The 21,008-nt window shown below is 37.0% G+C and overlaps 1 protein-coding gene across 1 annotated transcript in view; it reads left to right on the top strand.

Moving 5' to 3' along the window:
• LOC136416415 (polycomb group protein Psc-like) overlaps nt 1-21,008 on the top strand; it is a 49,889-nt gene that overhangs the window by 13,474 nt on the left and 15,407 nt on the right. Inside the window, exons 2-4 of the mRNA XM_066401572.1 lie at nt 1,637-1,780; nt 2,851-2,941; nt 7,872-8,069. Coding sequence (XP_066257669.1) covers nt 1,657-1,780; nt 2,851-2,941; nt 7,872-8,069 — 413 coding nt within the window. The 5' untranslated portion in view covers nt 1,637-1,656. The remainder of the gene's footprint in view (nt 1-1,636; nt 1,781-2,850; nt 2,942-7,871; nt 8,070-21,008) is intronic.

Genomic DNA, 21,008 nt, shown 5'->3' with positions numbered 1-21,008 from the left:
ATAGGTACTAACCTACATAAATTTCGATGAGATTTTGAAGATGCAAGTTTGGGAAATTGCAAAAAAACCTTTTCCCAATTGCAAAATCTCAAGGAATCAAATGGAAGCTAATGTATGGAGAAGTCGTTTTTTGCTTAAATTGACTAATTTGTATTGGTGTTTTTTCTTGATTTTAGGTTTTAGTAAATTTATTTTTTTGTAATATGTTGGCATCCCAATGAATTTTTGAGCATTTCTATAAATTTGAGACTGTTTCAAAGATTCGCATGAATTTCTTCCTTTTTCATAGAAAAACTTGTTCCCAAAATTGCGAGCATTTTTTTTTAAAGGCTCTCATACACTCTGAATTGGCAAATATTGTGCGAATTCAGGAAATCTTTTCTCAAAATGCTATTCGAGCAATTTCGCATTCGAATGACGTCAAAATTACGCCTTTTGTCGAATTCGTAATATCCGAAGAAGTTCTTGTTAATTTTGCTTCAAAGATCCTAATTCCATTCGAATACGGAATTGGTTCATTCTGGTTTTAAGAATTTCGGGTCAGTGCGTGTCAATTCATTGCATGCCGCCTCGAATCAACCCATCCAAGTCGATTCAGTGCATGTGCTCCTTTTTAACAAGGACAGAATCTAATTTCGTTCAACATTATCTACATTATGCTAACTGCTAATAGTTATCCTAACCGAATTCAAACTTAGAAAAAATATACGAATTTGCTCATTTCAACTATACTTGTCAACTAAAAATGACTCACAATGCTGTGTCGATTTAAGCAATTGATATGGTTACTTCCATTATTCTTCACCAGAGATTCGATTCCTAAGAAGTCCAAATCGATTATCGTCTGAATTCTCCCTCTATTCAACTCATAAACAAACTACTCATTCCGATTCGTAAGATGTAAATACTTGCATGGTAGCACTCGCTGAAAAAATAAATGGAACTAGGCAGGTGACGGCATACAATACGAAATGTGTTTATCGGCAAATGAAATATGATGTGAAAGGACAATAGAATGATGTGGTTACATAGGGCCACACCACGATAAAATACCTTACAAAGCATTTTAATATGTAATGATAAGTCCCTTGATAAATCTATTACATATTTATAAGGTCGACGGACGCGTCCTACGCATTATCATAGGAAATTTTTAAAGATAATATTTTCCCTTGCAGTTTTTGCCAGCATTGCGTCTCTGGATATCTAGTCATGGGTGCAATATTCCACATATGTATATGTCGCTTAAAGGCAATTTCTTGATATGCGGCGAAGCGCGAGTGAATGCGAGCGAATTCGTTGTCATTGGTTCATTATCGCCAATTGTGCTAAAGCAATTACATTTTTATTCATCATTGTTGACGTAGCCCCAGCTCAAAACGCAACCCACGGGTGCTGGTATCCACACTGTTGTAAAATTCCCATCTAAATCCCCATCTAGTCCCCACTGTCATCGCTTTTGTTCCCACTTTGTCAAGTCTTTAAACTTTCAAGCTTCCTGTTTATTTACGTTTTTTGGCTGGTCAATCGAATAATTTCAATTTATTCTGTATTTATAGAGCTAAAGCGATCAGATCCTGATGTGAGACATCCAGAGCAGTACGTAACAGTGCTGATAATTCGATTTTTGTTGCAGTGGGGTGCCCTTATTCGATCATGGAGCTTCCAGCGACGAAGCAGGAAAAGATAAAGCTCACCGAAATAAACCAGTACCTGACGTGTTATCTGTGCAAGGGGTACCTCATAGACGCCACAACGATCTCGGAATGTTTACATTCGTGTAAGTAAATTACCGTTGTTGTAATTCAATTATCCTGCTTATCGGGCGTGCGTGGGTTTCAGTCCAGGGGCGTACGATTTTTATTGTGAAGCCGTTTTTGGGTACTATTGGCATCCGAGTTGAAAAAGGGTCGTTTATGATTTCATCTCAGAACTGTATAAGTATAGAAAATCTAAGAAAAAATTATCTATTAAAAGATCGTGGCTTTGTAAAGGTCTCGTGATTGTTTTGAAAGTTCTGAGTTAAGAAAAGTTTAAGCGTCAGAGGAAATTACACAACAGATAACTTCCTGATTACGAGGGAAGAAGTAGTAATAATACTCGAAGATACGGGGACCATCGAGAAACATTCAACATGAGCGATTAACATGTAAGTTTAGTAATGAAGTTGGTTACGAGTTCAGATTTCATAAGAAGAGAGGCGAGAAAGTGAAAATCATAAAGCTAAAACAAAATCTAGCAAATTTCTGGCCTGCGCAGGGTGGGCCGGTTTTCATAGTGGAGACATCCGTGGCTGATAGAGAATTAAAAAATAATTTGAGATCTTGGAAACGGCGCGTTTTAGAGAATGTTTATAAAGCAAACTCGCATTATTTTTGGGTTTTCTATAGGTCGTTGCAGTTACCGCTATGGAAACTGGACAATCCTGTAGTAACACTATAATTACATCCTTGAATATACTGAAATAACATTGTACATTTTGCAGAAAAGCTCTATAGTTTCTATCCATAAATTCCAATCCCTTCTAAAGAAGAGCGCGTCTAGAGAGAAGAGATCATTGTTGCCTACTCCATAGGTCGTGTCCAACCTTTCACACTTTTCTTCTTATTTGGAGAGATTTAAGAGTATATGTATAGTAATTTATGATATACGAGACTAATCGTCGTTTCTTGACGACTTTGACAGCCCGCTTCGCTTTGATGGTATATCTACAGTATCGGCCACCGGTGCCTCTTCGTCATAAATTTCAATCAGCAGCCTCGCTCGATGGCAATTAAGCCGATCTTAATTAAGTTTTTCAGTTACATCGAGAGTTATACCGCACTCTTAACCATTAAACATCTGTTTCAGTTTGCCGAAGCTGCATCATAAAGTTTCTGCAAGACAACAGCTACTGTCCGGTTTGTGAGTTGATCATAAACAAGGCGAAGCCCAATCTGAAGTAAGTACATACTACCACTATTTATTTATGACTCGTTTCGAAAAAAGGACCAAACGCGTGCTTTGCCATTGCGTTCTACGCTGTTTGTAACTGTTCCTTTTTCCGCGGCATTTCAATTAATTAGTACCGCTACACTTTAGTTAATTAGGTGTAAACGTGACGAGTGCACTCGATTTATATGGCTTTTACCGGTTTTTATGCGCTTTAAAATGGCTGACTCTCAATCCTCTTTTGAGAGAGAGCTTTGCTTTAGTAAGTGGTGTTTGGTTTGGCGGTTTGTGCAATGCGTGTTTGAACTCGGCGGATTTTTCCTTTTTCGGGTCGAGTGTGGTCTTTCATCATGATTTCGCAGAAATTATAAGTGTTTCTCCTAGATCGTTCAAAGGCTTTCGATAGTGTCTCTGGAAGTCGAATAATTAAGGCTCATTTACCAACCTATTACGTCACTTCATTGTTTGGAAAAGTAGGTATCGGCATAAAGCGATCGTCCTGTACATAAACCAGTCGCGCCGGCCGTGTTCTCACGTTTTCTATTCGCCACGATACTCGACTCTCCCTTTCTCTCTTCACCTCGCCGGGCATTGTTGCCAGATTTTACTGCCTTTCTTTGTCGTAATTTATACCAGATATCGATCTAACCATCGCACCGGAGACAACCGGCTGCTGAAACGAGCGAGGGAAGAAAATTAAGGATATTTTTTGGCTCTTTTCATCCAGTGATATGCTATGAGTGGTCATGATTAAAATAATAGTGCGAGTACAGTGCACTGTAATGTCATTGTTACACATTTTATGAAGAGCAATAAAATCGTTACGCATACTCTGAAACTGTGGAGCAAGTAAAATCTATAAAGATAGAACAAAAGTACGTATAGACACAGGGAGCAACAGAGCAACCTACCGTAGTGTGGGCTGGAGAAAGATGATAATGGTCCTGTTGAAATATGTTTCCTTGAGCTTCCAGGGACGTATCCAAGGATTAGTAGAGATTGACATTGAACTGCAAAAGTTGTGTGTTCCTAAAGAAATATGTTAAAAAAATTGAGAATAGATAAATGTGAAGGAAGTATTTGTTATTCAAAATTGTTCTATGGCCCTGCACTTATAATAGTTGTTTACCTAACGGTCAGCAGTCGAGTGCGGTAAAGACACTTTCGCACGTGTTTCGCACGCCCTAGAAAGAGTATATGACCCTGCACTTGCTGATATAAATGGTTTTAGCTTTCTTGCGCTTTCCTATTTTAGTATAGAAAGTTTTAGAGAAAAGGATAGGCGAAGTATTCTAAATTTTACAAAACCTCCACGTTACGTAAACAACAACCTCCAATTAAATCTGTACAACGTGTATTAAACCATTAAATTTTATTGTCGAAGCAATCGCCTGTAACTTCATCTCAAACAGATTATCCTTATAAATGGACCATTCTGAGGCGGCACAACAGCTGAAAGGCATTATCGAGCGAAACAACGCTGCCCGGTAGGATTCTCGCCCCTGGGTGCCAATTGCCGGAATGGTACCGTCATCGTGGGTTCTTGTGATCGCTCTCTACGAGAACCATTCACTCGTTCGATGAATTGAATTAGGTATGATTTTCGGCACATATTGTAATAATAATTTCTGGGTAATTTTACGACCAGAGAAACAAAAGTACCTTTTAATATATCATTGTGGATGGAAATTTTAATGCTGAAACGTCAACCTGGCCGCGGTTCGTCCTAATCCCGCCGTACGCAACGAGAAATACAATTTCGCTTCCCGCGAAGTTAAACGAAATCCGAATCCCCCACGTGGAGCGGATTACAGAAGAGCCTTTGAGGCTTCTCGTGTCCTCAAAACGCCTGCGCAGCACTATATCATCGATAACTTACCGTTATGTACCATCCGAAGTTAAATTGCAATCACCAAGACGTATTTGGCAAAACGCATAATCGTATCTCTTCATCAATTTGATGATCGCATTTTTAACATTCTGCATCTGAATGTACACTCGACTAGAAATAAAAGAATGGAAATAGAAGCTTTTTTATGTGAGTGTTCTCCTGGTGTATGATATTGTATGTTTCTCTGGATATTTTCTGGATGGCAGTAAAGTTAAGCAGTTTTCTATGACAAATTATGAATTGGCACCCGTCTATTTCAGGGAGTCATCGCGAGGGGTGGTGTTTTAGCTGTGATCATTGCGCGTTGAAATTATCGGGTATGTGGTAAGATCCATGATTGGGCTAGGGCATCTATTTGTTAGGTGGCAGTATTTGAATTAATTGGCTTTAACATAATTGTTGTCACAATGTATCGTTCTCCTTTAGCAGATTTTTCTGAACTTCTTAAAATTGTTGTAAGTAGGAGCAAAGTTATCGTGGGAGGAGTTTTTAAAGTAAATTTCTTTTCAAACGATTATAAGTAAAAAAAATTGCATGCACTACTAATTTACTTTAACTTTCGAGTTGTTGTCAACTCCCTATTAGGGGAAAAACCGTTGAGATACCTTTTTGGTTAACTTTGACAACAATATCGAAGTCCAAACATTGAACCCTGGCATACCTGATCATAAAACCATATATTAACCCTCAATCAATCAATTCAAATGAATTATTCAGTAAATTAATAATTGAGCTAAGAGAATGCATCAGAGGTATTTTCCAGAAGAGGACCTTAGTTGGAAATAGTGATAAGTCTGTTTACTGCTGTAATGATAATAGTGCAAGTAAGTGTGCCTATGATACGGCCCCCATGACATTTGAGAGGGAGTTGAAGGACCTAGAGGAGAAGGAGAAATATATTGAATATCTGGGAATATGTATATCTAGATCCACGTATAACATATTCACAGCATATATATATTTTGTTTTTTAAATTGTCTAAAAATCTATTTCTATCTATATATTTATCTATTTCTTTACCTATCTATCTATCTATCCAATGAAGGGGAAGAAACTCGCTTCATGGACCTCCCCAAAAAAGATACCGTAATTTCTAAATTGGCAATTCCGAGTGTCAGTTAGTGTTATTCCCAATTATTGACGGAGCACTCCTCCATCACCCTCAGAACTCGATCAACCCTTTCGTTTCCCGTTCGCAGCCCCCGGTCTGGATTCGGGCGAATCCTCCAGGGGGTAATTTAGCGTGCGTCTAATGCCTGTTTGCAGATGCGAACCGGATTGATTCCCTTTAATTTTTGATTTGTTCTCGTTTTTGCATAATTCATTCTAATAGCTCCGGTTCAATGGAGCGTGAGTTAAACAACATTCTGGAGGACTTTGACAACGGACCACGGGAAAAACAAAAACTTAATTAACCCTGTCGGGATGAGCAAACACACTCAAGTCTGAATTAAACGGGGTGCCCAAAAAACACGTATTAGTCGGGAGGGACTGTATTAAAACCCTTTGCATACGAAATTTATAGTAGGTACTAACAGGTGCGCAAGATCCCAAAGGATAGAGTAAGTATTGCCGGTCACAAGATACGCAATTTATGTACCTGCGCCAGTTGCGGCGGATGCTTTTTGAATTTTATTAAAATGGGGCCCCCAGTTAGGACCAGTTTAGTTTGACTTATTGCCCTAATTATTGGGTAACGGTTGGAGGGAATGACAGTTAGGTGAATGTTTATGTCTCGAGTTTTCAGACTAAAGTTTTGAAGTATATTTTTGTCTGATCTGATATCTGACATTACCAAATACATTCTCGAAAATTTAATTTTCGAGAAATGGAGAGAGAGGTTGTTTTACTTGTTTTGAGGTTACACACTTTTTGTTCCTCCAGTCAGTTCCGATGAGAGGCATTTTCTTTATAGATTGAGGAGGGTAAAAATTATCTAGTATATCACTTTCTTTCAATGGAACAACTTTAAAAGTGTATAAAATACATCTTCCGCTAGCTCCGCTATGAGAATTACATATTTGTTGTGCAAAAAATCTGGACTTGTTCATCTAACCTTATTGCCGACCTAACTTGCATCATTTAATAAATAGAATTATGAAGACTGATCGAGTATTTCAATAATCGAAAACACACATTCTACATAAGAAACATTTTGAAAGATATTTTATGAAAGAATTAAAATTAGATGAAGAGTATAATGCATTATCTACCTCTCGAATTTCAAATCGATCCATCGAAACCTCGCTTCAATACCACCAGCAAGTGCAGCTAGTTATTCTATTTGGAAACTTATTGCGTCTTATAATAGGACTAGAATTTGGATTGTGCTCAACTTAATAGGAACTGTTTATATTGGGAGTATGCCAAGTATTTGCTGTAGCTTTGCGTCATTTTACAATGTTATTCTCTAAGAAGTCGAAGAAATATCGAGTTAAGAACATTCTTTGATATCAATATTTACTCATTAATCTTATAGCCTTTCAACCCTGTCCCATTTAATAAATTTCTGAAAATAATAATTTCTCCTTTTTTCCACCCCTGTTAGTGCTAGATCGTTAATAAGCGTGTCCTTTATCGATAATTAACCATCTTCAAATGGGAAGTCTTTGTCTTATTCATGCTTTAGCGTCGTTTTTCTATTATTTTCCTGAGATCATTCGAGGGTTAATAAAAATATGGAAATATCCCTCGATTTGTCTCTGCGATAAAATCCTAAATTATGACCCTAATTTTTTAAACGGTGCTTTCCAAACATCGAGGACATTGATATATATTCGACGAAGACAGAGAGTTATTCAAAACTTCCCGGGATACACCTTGAAGGGTCGGGGGATTAAATTTCCCTTTACACGAGTGATACTTCCAAATACCAGGCCGGAATGAATTTGTATAATTTGGGGCGAAAGCAAAGCAAACCCACGACGAGGGGTGGTATTTTCGGTGAAATGCTTAGACTTGTCAGTGAACCTCTTCAGTCTTCGTTTATAATTAGTTTCTGAACAAGTTTTTAATTCTTGAATTTAACCCTCGCTTTAACGATTTCCAGGTTGGATAAAACGTTGCAGGATATCGTCTACAAACTGGTGCCGGAGTTGTTTTTGAGGGAAATGGTGAGGAGGAAGGAGTTTTACCGGGATCATCCTCAAATTGCAGGTAAGGTGAGCCCAGAGGGACGAGGAGAGGACACTGAGAGGACGATCTTCAATCCTCAGGAGATGATCAGCCTGTCGATGGAGTATATTCGGTAAGTTTGTTGATATACACAATCGGAATGTCCCTCATAGATATAACGGAGATATAGTAGCTAATTTATTTACCATGAGGACGGGCTTATCTCACCGCACGCATCGCAACAGCTGGATCTGATATTTTCATATTTAGGGTTATCTAATGTATAATCGGTATTTGGGTTTGTTGTGTTGTCCCGTGTTTTACCCACATCGATGGAACGAATTTTGGTTAATGGATTGACAAATATTTTAATTGGGTTCTTAATTATTATTGCAATAATACGGGATTTACCAAATAATTCTTTATAGCCGAGAGTGAATCGAGTCGTTGAACAAATAACTTTCCTCTCTCTAAACTTTTACTCTCCATAAATTATGGGGGTGGTTGACTTGGAATAACAAAACCCCGCCGAACTATAATATAGTTGTTTAGTGGAAAATCAGCCGAATCGGCTGGAAAGTTTCAAGAGTTTTGAATCGCTTATCGGATTAGTCTCGAAGTTGAATTTTGGGTTCAAGCCAGAAGTCGGGCGAGCGTTGAAAGAGAACATCTTCTGAATTTGAAGAAAAAATTACTAGAAAACAAGCTTAAACAACGTATGATATTGGGAACGGTAATAATTGGCACTTACAGAAGTAATTCAGCTCAGATTCGCTATACAACTAGGTGACTAACAATAGGAACAACGGGATTAGAGACATTGAAAATCCTCCCGCTCCTCTGACTCTATTTTAAACCCTCGCACAAATAATGAATACTAACAAGCGCATTATATTGCTCGTTAGTCTGTCTCCTCCATACGTAATATTCTGCGGAATGGGGTGGTCAGGATTTGTATAATAAAGGGGGCGCATTGCGATCTCGTATCATCCCCCTTTCGTTTGATACGGGATAGTGAAAGGTCAGGTGGACGCTGACAGGTTACTGGACTTGCGATCAAATAAAGCGCAGAATTTGTTACGGTTAAGGAAAATGTAGTTACCGGAACGGACGTTATTTCGGATGTTTCCGGTTCCCTTGTTGCCAGATTTAGGAATTGAGAATTACGATCATTTGTGATCAATTACCGGAGATGTCGTCCTGACGCAGCATCGTAAAGAACACGCGAGACTATGACGTCCAGCACGCGTGGGAGAACCACATATGACGCCGGGATAAAAATAGAGGGTGAAAGACAAGGACGGACGCGGTTGAACCAATGGGCGAGAGAAGGAAGGCGCAGAATGCATGACTGACGTCCTTCGTTTTATTTTGCCTCCCCTCGGTGTTTTCGCTTTTGGCGATTTTTAGTCCATGGTCTCACGTTGTTTTAGCATAGAAGTAGGATAAATTGAATTTTGTGATGGAAGTAGAGAACATTAAAAATAATGCATGATTATGAGCGAGTTGGGATAGGTTTGATACGACTGACTGCTTGAACGGTATCCATCACAATATCTTTGCTCGACACTTGATCAGTATCTGTAACTTTTGAAGTTTTCGATTTTTGACATATAGGGGTTTTCAATCTGGGACGTAAGGGAAAATTTACTTAGAATAAGTTGAGAGACTTTAAATTTGAAGTGATAAATAGCTTTTTATTGAACGAGCATATAATGAAGGTCATCATTTCCAATGGAGAAGTTTGCCTATTTCTTTTGATAGGATAATGTTTATTATATGTGAATGCAATATTTTTATTTTCTCCACGGTTAAACATCCGCATTTTTTCGATAAATTAACTAAAACTTCCCTTTAAATAATTCTGTTATAAGAAGCCATAGATGTTTACTTTCTAACGCAAATAACAGTCCACAAATAAGCCTCAATTAAATCAAATTTTCTTTATTTTCCAAGCGCTTTCTTGTCTCGGTTTACTTCTAGAGCTTCATTGATTTACATGTATGTATATATGTATATTATGGTAAAGTATATACAACATCTAACTGATTAGTCTTTGAAAATTCAAGGCCTATATTGAAACTTGAAATTTAAAGTTTACTAAATATTTTGACGGGAGTTATGGATTTGGGAATTTTATCAAGCCTGGCTAGTAATAAAGTGTATTTTATCAAACAAACGCTATCAGGTGTGAATGATAAACTCATTACTCTCGCTTAATAGTGTTTGTTGCACTTGGACAAATATTTTTAATTTTATTACAATATTTTTTAGTCTTTTACAATCCAGTTAACGGGAAAATATTGGAAATCATATTAAATCAAGTTAAATTAGAGATTATGCCTCAGAATATCAAGTCATTGTTTTAGCAGCTAAATCTTTGATTTATAGTTATTAGCTGTTAAATCTCTTAATCTAATCCTTTAACTCATTCGGGGCAATTCACTAAAGTATTTCCAAGTTAATAAGAATTTTATCCCTTAAATTTGTCAGTACATATTTCCATACTTTGGCCATAAAATTCATTAAATGCGCCCGTTTTATCTTTGCACATTATTCCTTGTTCTATCTTTGTGTTTTGGTGTAGATTTCTATACAGATTTGATGACAAAATGACCATTTGATAACGGACTAAAGTCGATCGGTATGTTCACTCGTCCGAGACGAAGCCGGATTGTGTAACAAGTTGCGATGGTCCCGGATAGGTGGAAGCTGAAATTGCACTTTTTGAAACGGGTTTTGTTTGAGTTGAGGATTTCTGCGAAACGTTTCAACCAGGGAAAGCTGGATTCACATTTCATTCATAAATTATCAAGGCTTTGTGTCCCGGGAATTTATTGTTGTTCCAGCTAATTGCAGTTGCGAATCGGACAATTGTCCAAAACGTAATATAAAATCTTTCACATGTAGAATACAGATCTAGCAACACGATGAGGAATACCAGCAAATTTCGATAGGCATTATGTATATTCATGACTTAATATTCTTCATTTAGAAAATATGTATACTATACATAGATGTGTTTAATACTAATTGCCTTGTTATTGTCTAACCACTATTTACATGTAAATCCCTAAAATTTCCTCATAATATAAATCCCGCAACACTGATCGACCATTCCACACTTCCGATCCAATTAACGAAGCCCCAATTTGACCACGAAATTTGGCATTTGATCTCGTCGTCAATGTGCCATATCGATTATGCTTTCCTCCTAGGGTATTCCTGGTAGAAAAATGAATATTTTTGACTATAGTTATCGCCAATTTTCCTTCTCCCCAGTGGCGTCTATTCATTCACTAATTAAAAGGGACCTGTTACGGACGAAGTGTTTTGCATCTCCGTCGTCGAAATACCGATTATTTCGGTCGATGAGCCCTCCTATTTAATTATCCGCTTTTTGCTTTGATTTGTTTCTTTGGTTTCTTTTTCCTAATCAGATTTCCGTTGCCCCAGGGCCGGGACGCTAGGCAACAGGCGAGACGAAGGTGAACATTAGAGTTGCCTAATTAAATATTGCGACATCGACATTTTTTCCCTGTTGTTAGATAAAATGGGAAGATAAAGGCATTATAAATATGCAAGTGAACATAAGAATTCATTAGATACATGCACAAATCCGTCAGAAACTTTACGTACTCTGGGGCAATTCACAAAAAGTTGTTAGAGTTCGGACGAAAGTCGAAGAAGGGAAAGTTTACTAAGCCTGAAAAAAATTCAAATAGCGAGAATAAATTATCAAAAAAAGTTAAGAAAATTATAAGGGAAAATATTTCAGGTTTCTGACTAACAAGATTGATATCTCGGAAATTTGAGGAAGAACTAATACTTATTTCCGTGATTTCGAACGTGATTCTAAAATTAATGTGCCTTAAATTTCCTCACAAAAAGACTTAAAAGACAGAAAGTTTGAATGGTTTAAATGGGATTTACTCGCAGATGAAATGCGAATCAGCATTTCTTTTACAGTTACCAGAACCAATCTATTATCACACGCGTGGTATAATGTATCAAATTACGTCCGAAAGATTAAGCGATAAAAGAAATACGGCGAATGCAGCAACATTAGGGCTTTTTCATTAGACAGCGAAATGCATTAGGGCAAGTGCTTATACTATAAAACGGGTTTCCCGTTCTTCCCTACTCCACCTAATGATTTATCGACTGAAAGGCGTATTTTTGGGGGAAGCCGAAGCTTATTATATTTCGTTCAGGCCTGAACATTGAGCCGTTGAGCGGCTCAAAACGGGACTCGGAAATTGCCTATACTTTCGGTGGAAACATGAAAGGTGCTGTTCTTTCATGTTTTCGCGAAGTATGCGGTGATTGGCTACTTTAGGGGATATCAAAATTTTTGATTAAGTCTATGAAAGTCTACTTAAACCATATACATATATTTTCCCCACTTCCACAGCTGCTTCAACAACGGGACATAAGACAAGAAGCTTTGCAGAAATTGTAAAGCATAACCGACTCTAGGAAAACAAGCCCATACCCGCACAAACACCATTTGCATACGAGTTACGCCGATCGTGTGTATACGAATACGGCAAAGTGCGAGGGTAATGAGTCGATACAGTGGCGTAACTAAGACATTTTGGCTAGGTTGAAAATTTAACAACTTTAGTAGTGTAAGCATTAAATATTTAGCGTTTACGCATAATGGAATGAAGAGATTACGCAAAATATGAGTCAAAATAAACATATCAAATAAATGCCCCGAAGATCTTCTCAAAGTAAATTTAATGTAAAACAGTCTCGTTTTGGTCAATTCCAATTTAAGAAAATTTCTTCGTGATACATATTTGTACGTTTAGAACCTATTTAAAGCTGTAATCTTGCTCGCCCGACAAGCAAACCCACAACGTATGATACGTTTGCTTTTTATTTGTGTGCGAGAACGTGAATTTAATGTAGAACAGTTCTCTTTTGGCTAAATCCAATTTAAGGAGAAATAGAAAAAAATGTCTTCGTGTTACGCCTCTGTAAGTTCAGTATGTATTTAAAGCTGTAATTTTGCTCTCCTCACGAGCAAACCAACGACGTATATGTACCGTACGTTCGCCTTTTGTGTGCGATGTGAAAATCATGTTATATTTTTTAAATAAAACAATGTCATTTCCACTTTTTAGAGTGAGAGTGCGAGTTGATGAATTCGTTTTAAAAAATGTGCCGGCTTCAATGAGACGATGGGGCGAAGCGTCGTCATGAATACGTGAATTCAATGTATATAGATCGATTTCGTTTTGGTTAATTCCAATTTAAGAAAGTTTCTTCGTGTTACGCCTCTGTAGCTTCAGTACGCATTCAAAGTCGTAATCTTGCTCTCCCGAGGAGCAAACCAACAACGTACGATACGTTCGCCTTTTGTGTGTGATGCTAAAATCGTGTTATATTTTTTAAACAAAACAACGTTGTATGAACTTTTCAGAGTACGAATTTCACGTTGATTAATTATTTTTAAAAAAATGTGCCAACCTTAATGAGACAAAGGGCAAAGCTTTGTGATGAATACCTTTCTCGTTTAAGATAGCAATTTATTTAAAAATAAAGTTTTAATAAAACTGAGGGTTTTTAGATTAGAAAATATCACCTCGAATTCCGAGTACGGTTAGATTATAATTAATTAAGAGGATTCGCCTACTGCCACGACGACGCAACGCGACGCCGGCTTATGAAGGTCGTTCGGTGAAATTCAAGTTTTGTAGTTGGTTGAAGGCTCAGCGGCGCACCCACAAAACAAGATTTATTACATACGCATTCCCTCCTTTAAAGAATTATATAATCCGAAAATCTTCCCAAAATTTAGTACTACAAGTTCTATTCTAATAAATCCCATCAGCTGAATGCTGCAATGAAAATTAAGTTCCTAATGGTACACCACTGGTAAATATTGCGATCCAAAAGTGTCGGCCCAATTAATAATGAAATTTGGGAACGTGCAGGTGAAATTGCATCTGTGGGCGTTTATAAATTTGAAATATTGTTTTAATCTGCATCAGCATACGTTTTTGTTGTTGTTTTCGTATAAAGAGTGCAACCAGTTTATGAATTTAATTACTGCGTTATTGTATAGGCCAGAATCCGGGATTTTAAAGTTTTTCGAACAAGAGAACTAGCCAAATTTGAACGGCCATGAATTATCGCAATTTAACGCGAAATTGAATCAACCTGAAGTTTCTCGGGATGGCAATACTGAAACACCCTTTGTGCAAAGTGGGACCTGGTGACTTGATAGAGATTTTCAGGAAACTTTTTAATTCGATTAAATTTTAATTACGTTTCCGTGACGGGGGGAAATTTCTTGATAAATTTATGGATTTCACGGCGCAGCGAACTTCGACGGCCCGAGGTGCGCCCCAACGGCCATCCAGCAAACGCAGAATTTATATAATTTCTATACTATTTCAATGAGAAATTTACCACGGAAAAATAGAGTTAAGAGTATAGATGCTCTTGTCAGAGATTTGAAGTTGAAGTTGAAGTTGAAGTTGACATGTGGAAATTTATCCTTGATGCACTCTCCGTGGGTTATGAATCTATAGAGACATTGTGTTGAAAAAGGAATTTAATAAAAACCAAAACAAATGAACCACAGAGAGATTCAAATAACATTATGATATAAAGGGTGATCATTATAAAAATTCTCGCAGTAGGCGGTGAACCGTAAACGTAGGGCGTTGATTAAGCCATTTACCATTTACTGTGTAGGCTTATAGAGCGTATCGAGGTGATCAATTTGCGCTACTTTTTAAGGGATCTTCTCCACGCGTTCCTGAGAGATCGACGTTTAAAATTTGAAAACTGGTAAAAACTAGGTGCCTCCTCACCTTTGATGATTTTATAAAAAATAAGTTAAAGAAAATAACTAAGAGTAAGTTAATATTGCTTAAATATGCAACTTTCTATTCGCGTTACCTTTTCCATTTTTTCCTCTCAGCTGCGAGTTCGACAAAGTTGGGGACTTTCCCCATTTCCCGGGGTGCGTCGCCTCTAATTACTTTGAGGACGGATTTATGAATAAAGAAAAAAACTTTCCGAACATTACAGCCCTGTAAACTTTTATTTGCAGCGCTTGGGTGCCCTTAGGCGGCCACTTTATTGACAAGTTAAATTTGAAAGGACGTCCTACGATAAGGTGGCCAGGAACTTGAGGAAAAAGCTTTGAACATGCGTGTAAAGTCCTCGCAATGGAATGCTGACGTTAATCGATATCCATTGCATTAAAGTAAGACTGAAAACATACCGAATACATAAATGCCGGCTGGTAATGTCAATTTACGTAATTTATCGACTCGTCCAACCGATTAAGCTCTGCAAATATATAATACGGAATCCGGGGTAAATAACGCTGATATAAGTTGATTAATATTTTCATGTTTATTTGCGAATAATTATCAATTAAAATAATCAAAAACGTTTTTTAATGGGCTCGATTTCTTGATTCACATTCCAGGGCTATTATATATACTTAGACCAGTAGCTGGGTGATTATTGCTTACTAACTTTATAATGGTAATAAAGGATTAAGGCATGATTGTAACGGCGCATATTACGGAAGTGCGCTACCAATTAGGCGCATGAAAGCCGTAAAATGTTAATTTCACCGATAAAAATGTTAAAGAGCTTTTACAGTATGGAAATAACATTACATGTCTCATAGGAAGTGCCGGTGATATTTTTTCAGAGATTAATTCAGATTTCTTTCGAAATTTATTATCAGGGGTAAGAAATACAAAAAAATTATAGATAATTTTTAGAAAGTTGGCAAAAATTCAAATTAAGTTAGCACAAATTCGTAAAATTAAAATATTGCAGTTCATTACAAGATTGTTAAGGCGATCGAGGCCATTGTTACGCTAGTGTAAATTATCGCTATAATTCGCCAGTGGGGAACCACTATTACATTATTGAAATATCAAGTTTAACAGATGAATGGAATTCCTATTATAGGGAGGTTGGAAATATGTATAAGCAACATTGCTCCAGCGATTCATGTTCGAAGTATATTTCATTCCTTACAAAGAAGTACTTTTCAGAAATGAGGCTCTTCCAGGTAAGTTCGGAATAATTGAGTATTTTTAGATAGGATTTTGAGAAGGACATATCGTGTTCTTTGAAAAACAAATCGGATCACTTTGGATCTGAAGAATACTTTTTCTTCGACGAACACGATATTATTGTTAGAATCTTTTCAGTAATAGTTCATTAAGTAACAAAGGATTTTCTGGATTCTTGAAAAATGCTTGTTAACTAAGATATGATTGAATCAGAGATATATCTTTCTAAATTGAAAAAATAATTGAAAAAAGCAAAAAATAGCGTTTTGAGTAGTTCAGATTATATTCCGGAATCCCTGCTGAATGCCAGGAATATAATCCTGTAGTTATGTGCTGGAACTATGCTGATTCGGGGATGAATATAGGGCGATATTATCAGAGCTATGATATTTTAAAGGGGAATATCAGCAATAACGTTAGTTAACAGCAACACAGGCCTAAGCTGTGTTGCGGTATAGCGGGAATAAGCTGATAATTAAAACTTCCTTTTAATTATAAAATGCCGTCGTTTCCATCCTTTATTTGGGGTATTTATCAAGGCTACAACAATAGAAGAAACAACAAAATTCCCCTATTGTTGTAGTCTTGATAAAGCTCCTAATAAAGGGTCGAAATGTCAGCATTTTGTAATTAGAAGGAAGTTTTAATTACCCCTTCTATTCCAACTCTACTACATCAGTTATATTTGGGTTCGCTGTATCATAACCATGACAATCCAAAACCTTAAAACAAATCTCACAGCACCGTTCCAAGCGCCTCTTTGTTGTTTCATCCCAAATTTATCATTCAAACCAAATTATTTGCCCTATATTAAAATTTGCGACTGATTTAATAATTCCTTCTTCGTTTGTCAATAATAAAACCTGACCACCTCCATTCTCTAAACTTTCTTCACCATCTTGCACAGGGTGATTCGTAATTTTAGACCTCCCCTATTCCTCTCTTCTGATTATCATATTTCATCGATATTGTTCTAAACATTAGTGAGGAAATTGATTTGTTCATTATTTTTCGGACATTCCGTATATTACGAGAATGAGAATTCTTCGTAACTTCAGCGTGAGTCAAAGAAATAACGAACCCGCAGGTAAGCAGAAGGAGCATTGAAGCTGTGATAAGGGAGGGGGGTAGTGCTATGCTGTAGGTGGGGACGAACTCCGTTTAATCGTCCGGCCATATTTCAATCTACCCAGCTCTCATGACTTGTTATACATATTGGTTTGCTTTGCCCCCAGTTATAAGGGACCCTGTATATTTGTTTGGGCTTGAAACAATATGACATGGGAAATTTCTACCCAAGAAATGCTACAGATCAACATTGATTTTTTAGCTGGTAGTGAATTGCGCCAACATCTTAAACCTCCCCATAATCTCTGTTTATTTGAAGTCACAGAAATAACGATCTCACTCCCTCATATCAAACAATTTAGACAAAACTTTCTCGGTGCAGCCCTCATTAATTTCTTTCCGATAATCCACTTACCCCCGCTGTCCACTTTACCGCCCCCCATCGGTCACGCACGTCGCCGTCACCATCAGGCCCGACGACTGTTTGGGGGCCCCACGCAGGGACGTAGGCCCGACCCGACGTCGTCGTCGCCCGAAAATCGATATAGGCTGTACTCATAAATAATGCATCGCAGTAGGCCAGATCAGCCCGCCTCTTGCGTCGCCCCGTGCACGCGACGCTATTCTTTTGTTTTCGCGCTCGATTGTCTATTGTTTGGTTTATTAATTGGAGTGTAAATATTTGCTCGTATTGAACTGGTCGTCTCGGGTATTTGACGCGTTCAGGTCTTAATTAGAGGTGCATCTTCATCTTTAGAATAAGATGCTTTTTCCCAAACCGAAGCATTCTGAGTACATGTTGTTTTGAAGTATAAAAATCTCGGTTCGCCATGAAAAACAAATACTTTTTCCCGATACCATACTTAACTTAAAAAAATCGATACAAATATAAATGAAACAGCCACTGACAATAACGGTGGAACTGTTAGCTAAAATTGACAAGTCAGTGAAGTTAAAAATTTAGCAAATTGCTAAGTTTATCCTCCGCTCGATTTCAAATTCTTTTTACTTTAGGTTAGTTCAGGTTATATTGACACTCAGTGTTTCTATATTAAAAAATCAGTAACGAAAGGTGGCTGCTAGGTGATCGCTGCTCATCGCCACTTTGAAGTGGCCTACCGTTAATTCCATCGATCATATCTTTATAAAATATAAACTCAGAACCGTGGCGGAACCTAATTTAGTTATTAAAAATTTCTGCTCCATTTTCGTGATTACCACCTGAAAAAAACGTTTTTTTTTCACATATGTTAGCTACCGCATTGGTATCTACCTTGAAGTATGTGTCGTGAATTTATAGTGATTTTTTCGAACTTGGCACACAGGCCGCGATACGTCTATTCCACTTATAAAATATTAAGAGCGTAGTTGGCATTACGAATGTTAATTTATGCCTCCATTGTTTATGCACAAACGACGATAACTGTCAAGATTATGCTAATCTCAGACGTCGACGGTAGATGTTTTCTTTTTTCGTAATTCCGCGACTGTTTTGACACATATGGAGTGGTACTGTGACCACCGGACCTATTTATGAAATAACATCGAAAGGCTCGTTCCAAAGAAGGACCACCAACAGGACGATTAAACGAGAATTTAAAAGGCCGCTTAGCGGCTTCGACGACCGGTATTGTTAATTGCCCGACTCGAATTAATCAAGCAATTAATTACCCACTAAACAAGAACATCGTCACCCGGCTTTGAGTCTTATAAATTCACCCCGATTGACACTCCTTTACTAAAGCGATTGAAATTTATTAATCGGTGTTAAAAAAAGTGAAAACCTCAAGGATATCATCCCCCAAGAGGGCTTCGAGGCCAAGAAGCCGGCACCCCTGTTTACGTTTTATAACCCAAAACCTCCTTGGTTATTCGAGAATTCGGTATCGAATTGCAAGTGTATCTCGATAATACCGGGGACCCTCGGAATTGTATTATACCAGACTGAGATGACCTCGCAACGCGTCCCCGTACTTTTGTTCGCGCATCATCAGGGGAGAAATAAATCGAAATTGAACTTGTATTTTCCTCCAGGTTATCATTGTGTCACTGGATATCTCTGTTTATTTTCTTGTCGTTTATTCGAGGGACGATAAGACCTGTATTAGAATGTGTATCTCGTTTTTGTGCATCTGAGGGTTTAAGGTAATTCAAGGTATACAGGGTATTTCAAATTCGACCCTCATCATTACGATCTCGCAAACTGGAGGAGATACGAAGAAGTTTAAACGGGGACAAAATTGCGTAATATACGGCTTGACCAAATGGCATTTCCAAAATTTGAATATTTTGAGTACTTCTGAAGATATCCGAAAAAAAAACAAAAATTGGAGATTTCGTTTTTATTTATTTTTAGCGTCATTTAACAACAAAGTCCAAAACCACAAGCACATTTTCATTTTCACTTTTTCTCAGTTACACGATGACGTTTTCAGATTTGCCGTCCGACGTTTCGTCTTTCGTCTACCATCATGAACTTTTTTTATGGGTGCCATATTGGATTTTTCGATAAAAAATAGTACCTTTTTATTCTGATTTCATCGATATACAACTTCCTATAATTTGCTATTTTAAATGCCGAAATTAATGTATATAATAATTATTTAAATAAAAAAATATATTACCTTAATTAGCCTTGACTCCATCGAAGGATTTTCTTTTATACGCATTACATGATAGAACTTGTCAAATGAGATCGGCGCGAGTAGATTTCCAACGAAAATGAGTTTTACAAATGAAGAAAAATGAGATATGTGAAGACTTTATTACAAATCTAATAGGAACAGTATGAAAACAGCTCAAATGTATTTTCAGTTATATCCGGAAAGGCAACAGTCGCATAAATCTATATTTAAAACTTTGGATGAACATTTATTATTATATTCAAATTATTATTAAATATTACAACAAGTACTCAAATTGGCGACCTTTTCCTGTTGGACACATAAACGAGCACGTCGATTTAAATTAGCGACAACCCTAATAATATGTCTTGTTCTAATTGATCTGAAGTGTGAAATGGTATTTTCTCTAAGCTCTTCTATTGTGTTATACTCTCGTTTCCCATATAGTCTATTTTTCAAAGTGGCGCACAAAAAAGTAACCCAAACTGTAAGGTCGGAGAACCTTGCCGATCACCTTACTGGCCCAGAATTTCCTATCCATATATGTGGAAATTTTTATTTAAATAGTCACAAATGGCTCCAGTATTATGTGGAAGGGCCGCATCATGCTGAAATCAGTATCTGTTTTAATTGGCAAGGGGCAACTCCTCGAGATGTTCTTCAAATTAGGTGATCAATAACTGAAAATATGTTTCATCGTTTAAAGTCCCGTTAAAAAAATATGGTCCGAGTAATTTGATCGTTACAAATTCCAGCCCATACATTTAAACGAAAACGAACTAGGAGCTTAACTTCCCGAAAGCGTCTAAGACTATTTTCACTCCAAATGTGTTCATTATTTTTATTGAACATACCACAGTTTGAAAAAATACTTTTGTCAGTCCAAATAATAGTTTTTAAAAAATGTGGAAAATCATCCCTATTTGAAAGCCAGTTGCAAAATTTTATTCTTTTGAGGATCATCTAGAGGTAATTTATGAGAAATGTGTATTTTATAATATTTTAAACTATTTTCTTTAAATGCCCTTCACACGCTACTATGAGGACATCCATATCTGATGAAACTTGATAAGTTGATTGTGAATGGTTCGCACACATATCTAAAAAAAGCAAGAACATGCTACCTTTTTTAATATGAAATTTAGTTTTACCTTTGCCAATAAGTTATTTGTAGTATCTTCTTTCATTCTGCTTCCATACTTCATCTTAGGTTTTTAAAAAGCACGAAAATGAGCTAAATATTCATCCATAATTTTAAAGAAAAACTGACAATGAAAATGTGATTGCGGTTTTGGACTTCCTCGTTAAATAACGCTAAAA

The sequence above is a fragment of the Euwallacea similis genome, chromosome 23, assembly GCF_039881205.1.
Source record: "Euwallacea similis isolate ESF13 chromosome 23, ESF131.1, whole genome shotgun sequence".
Taxonomy (NCBI): domain Eukaryota; kingdom Metazoa; phylum Arthropoda; class Insecta; order Coleoptera; family Curculionidae; genus Euwallacea; species Euwallacea similis.
Note: the sequence above shows the minus strand (reverse complement) of the source record. Positions and strands in the feature narration are given on the sequence as shown.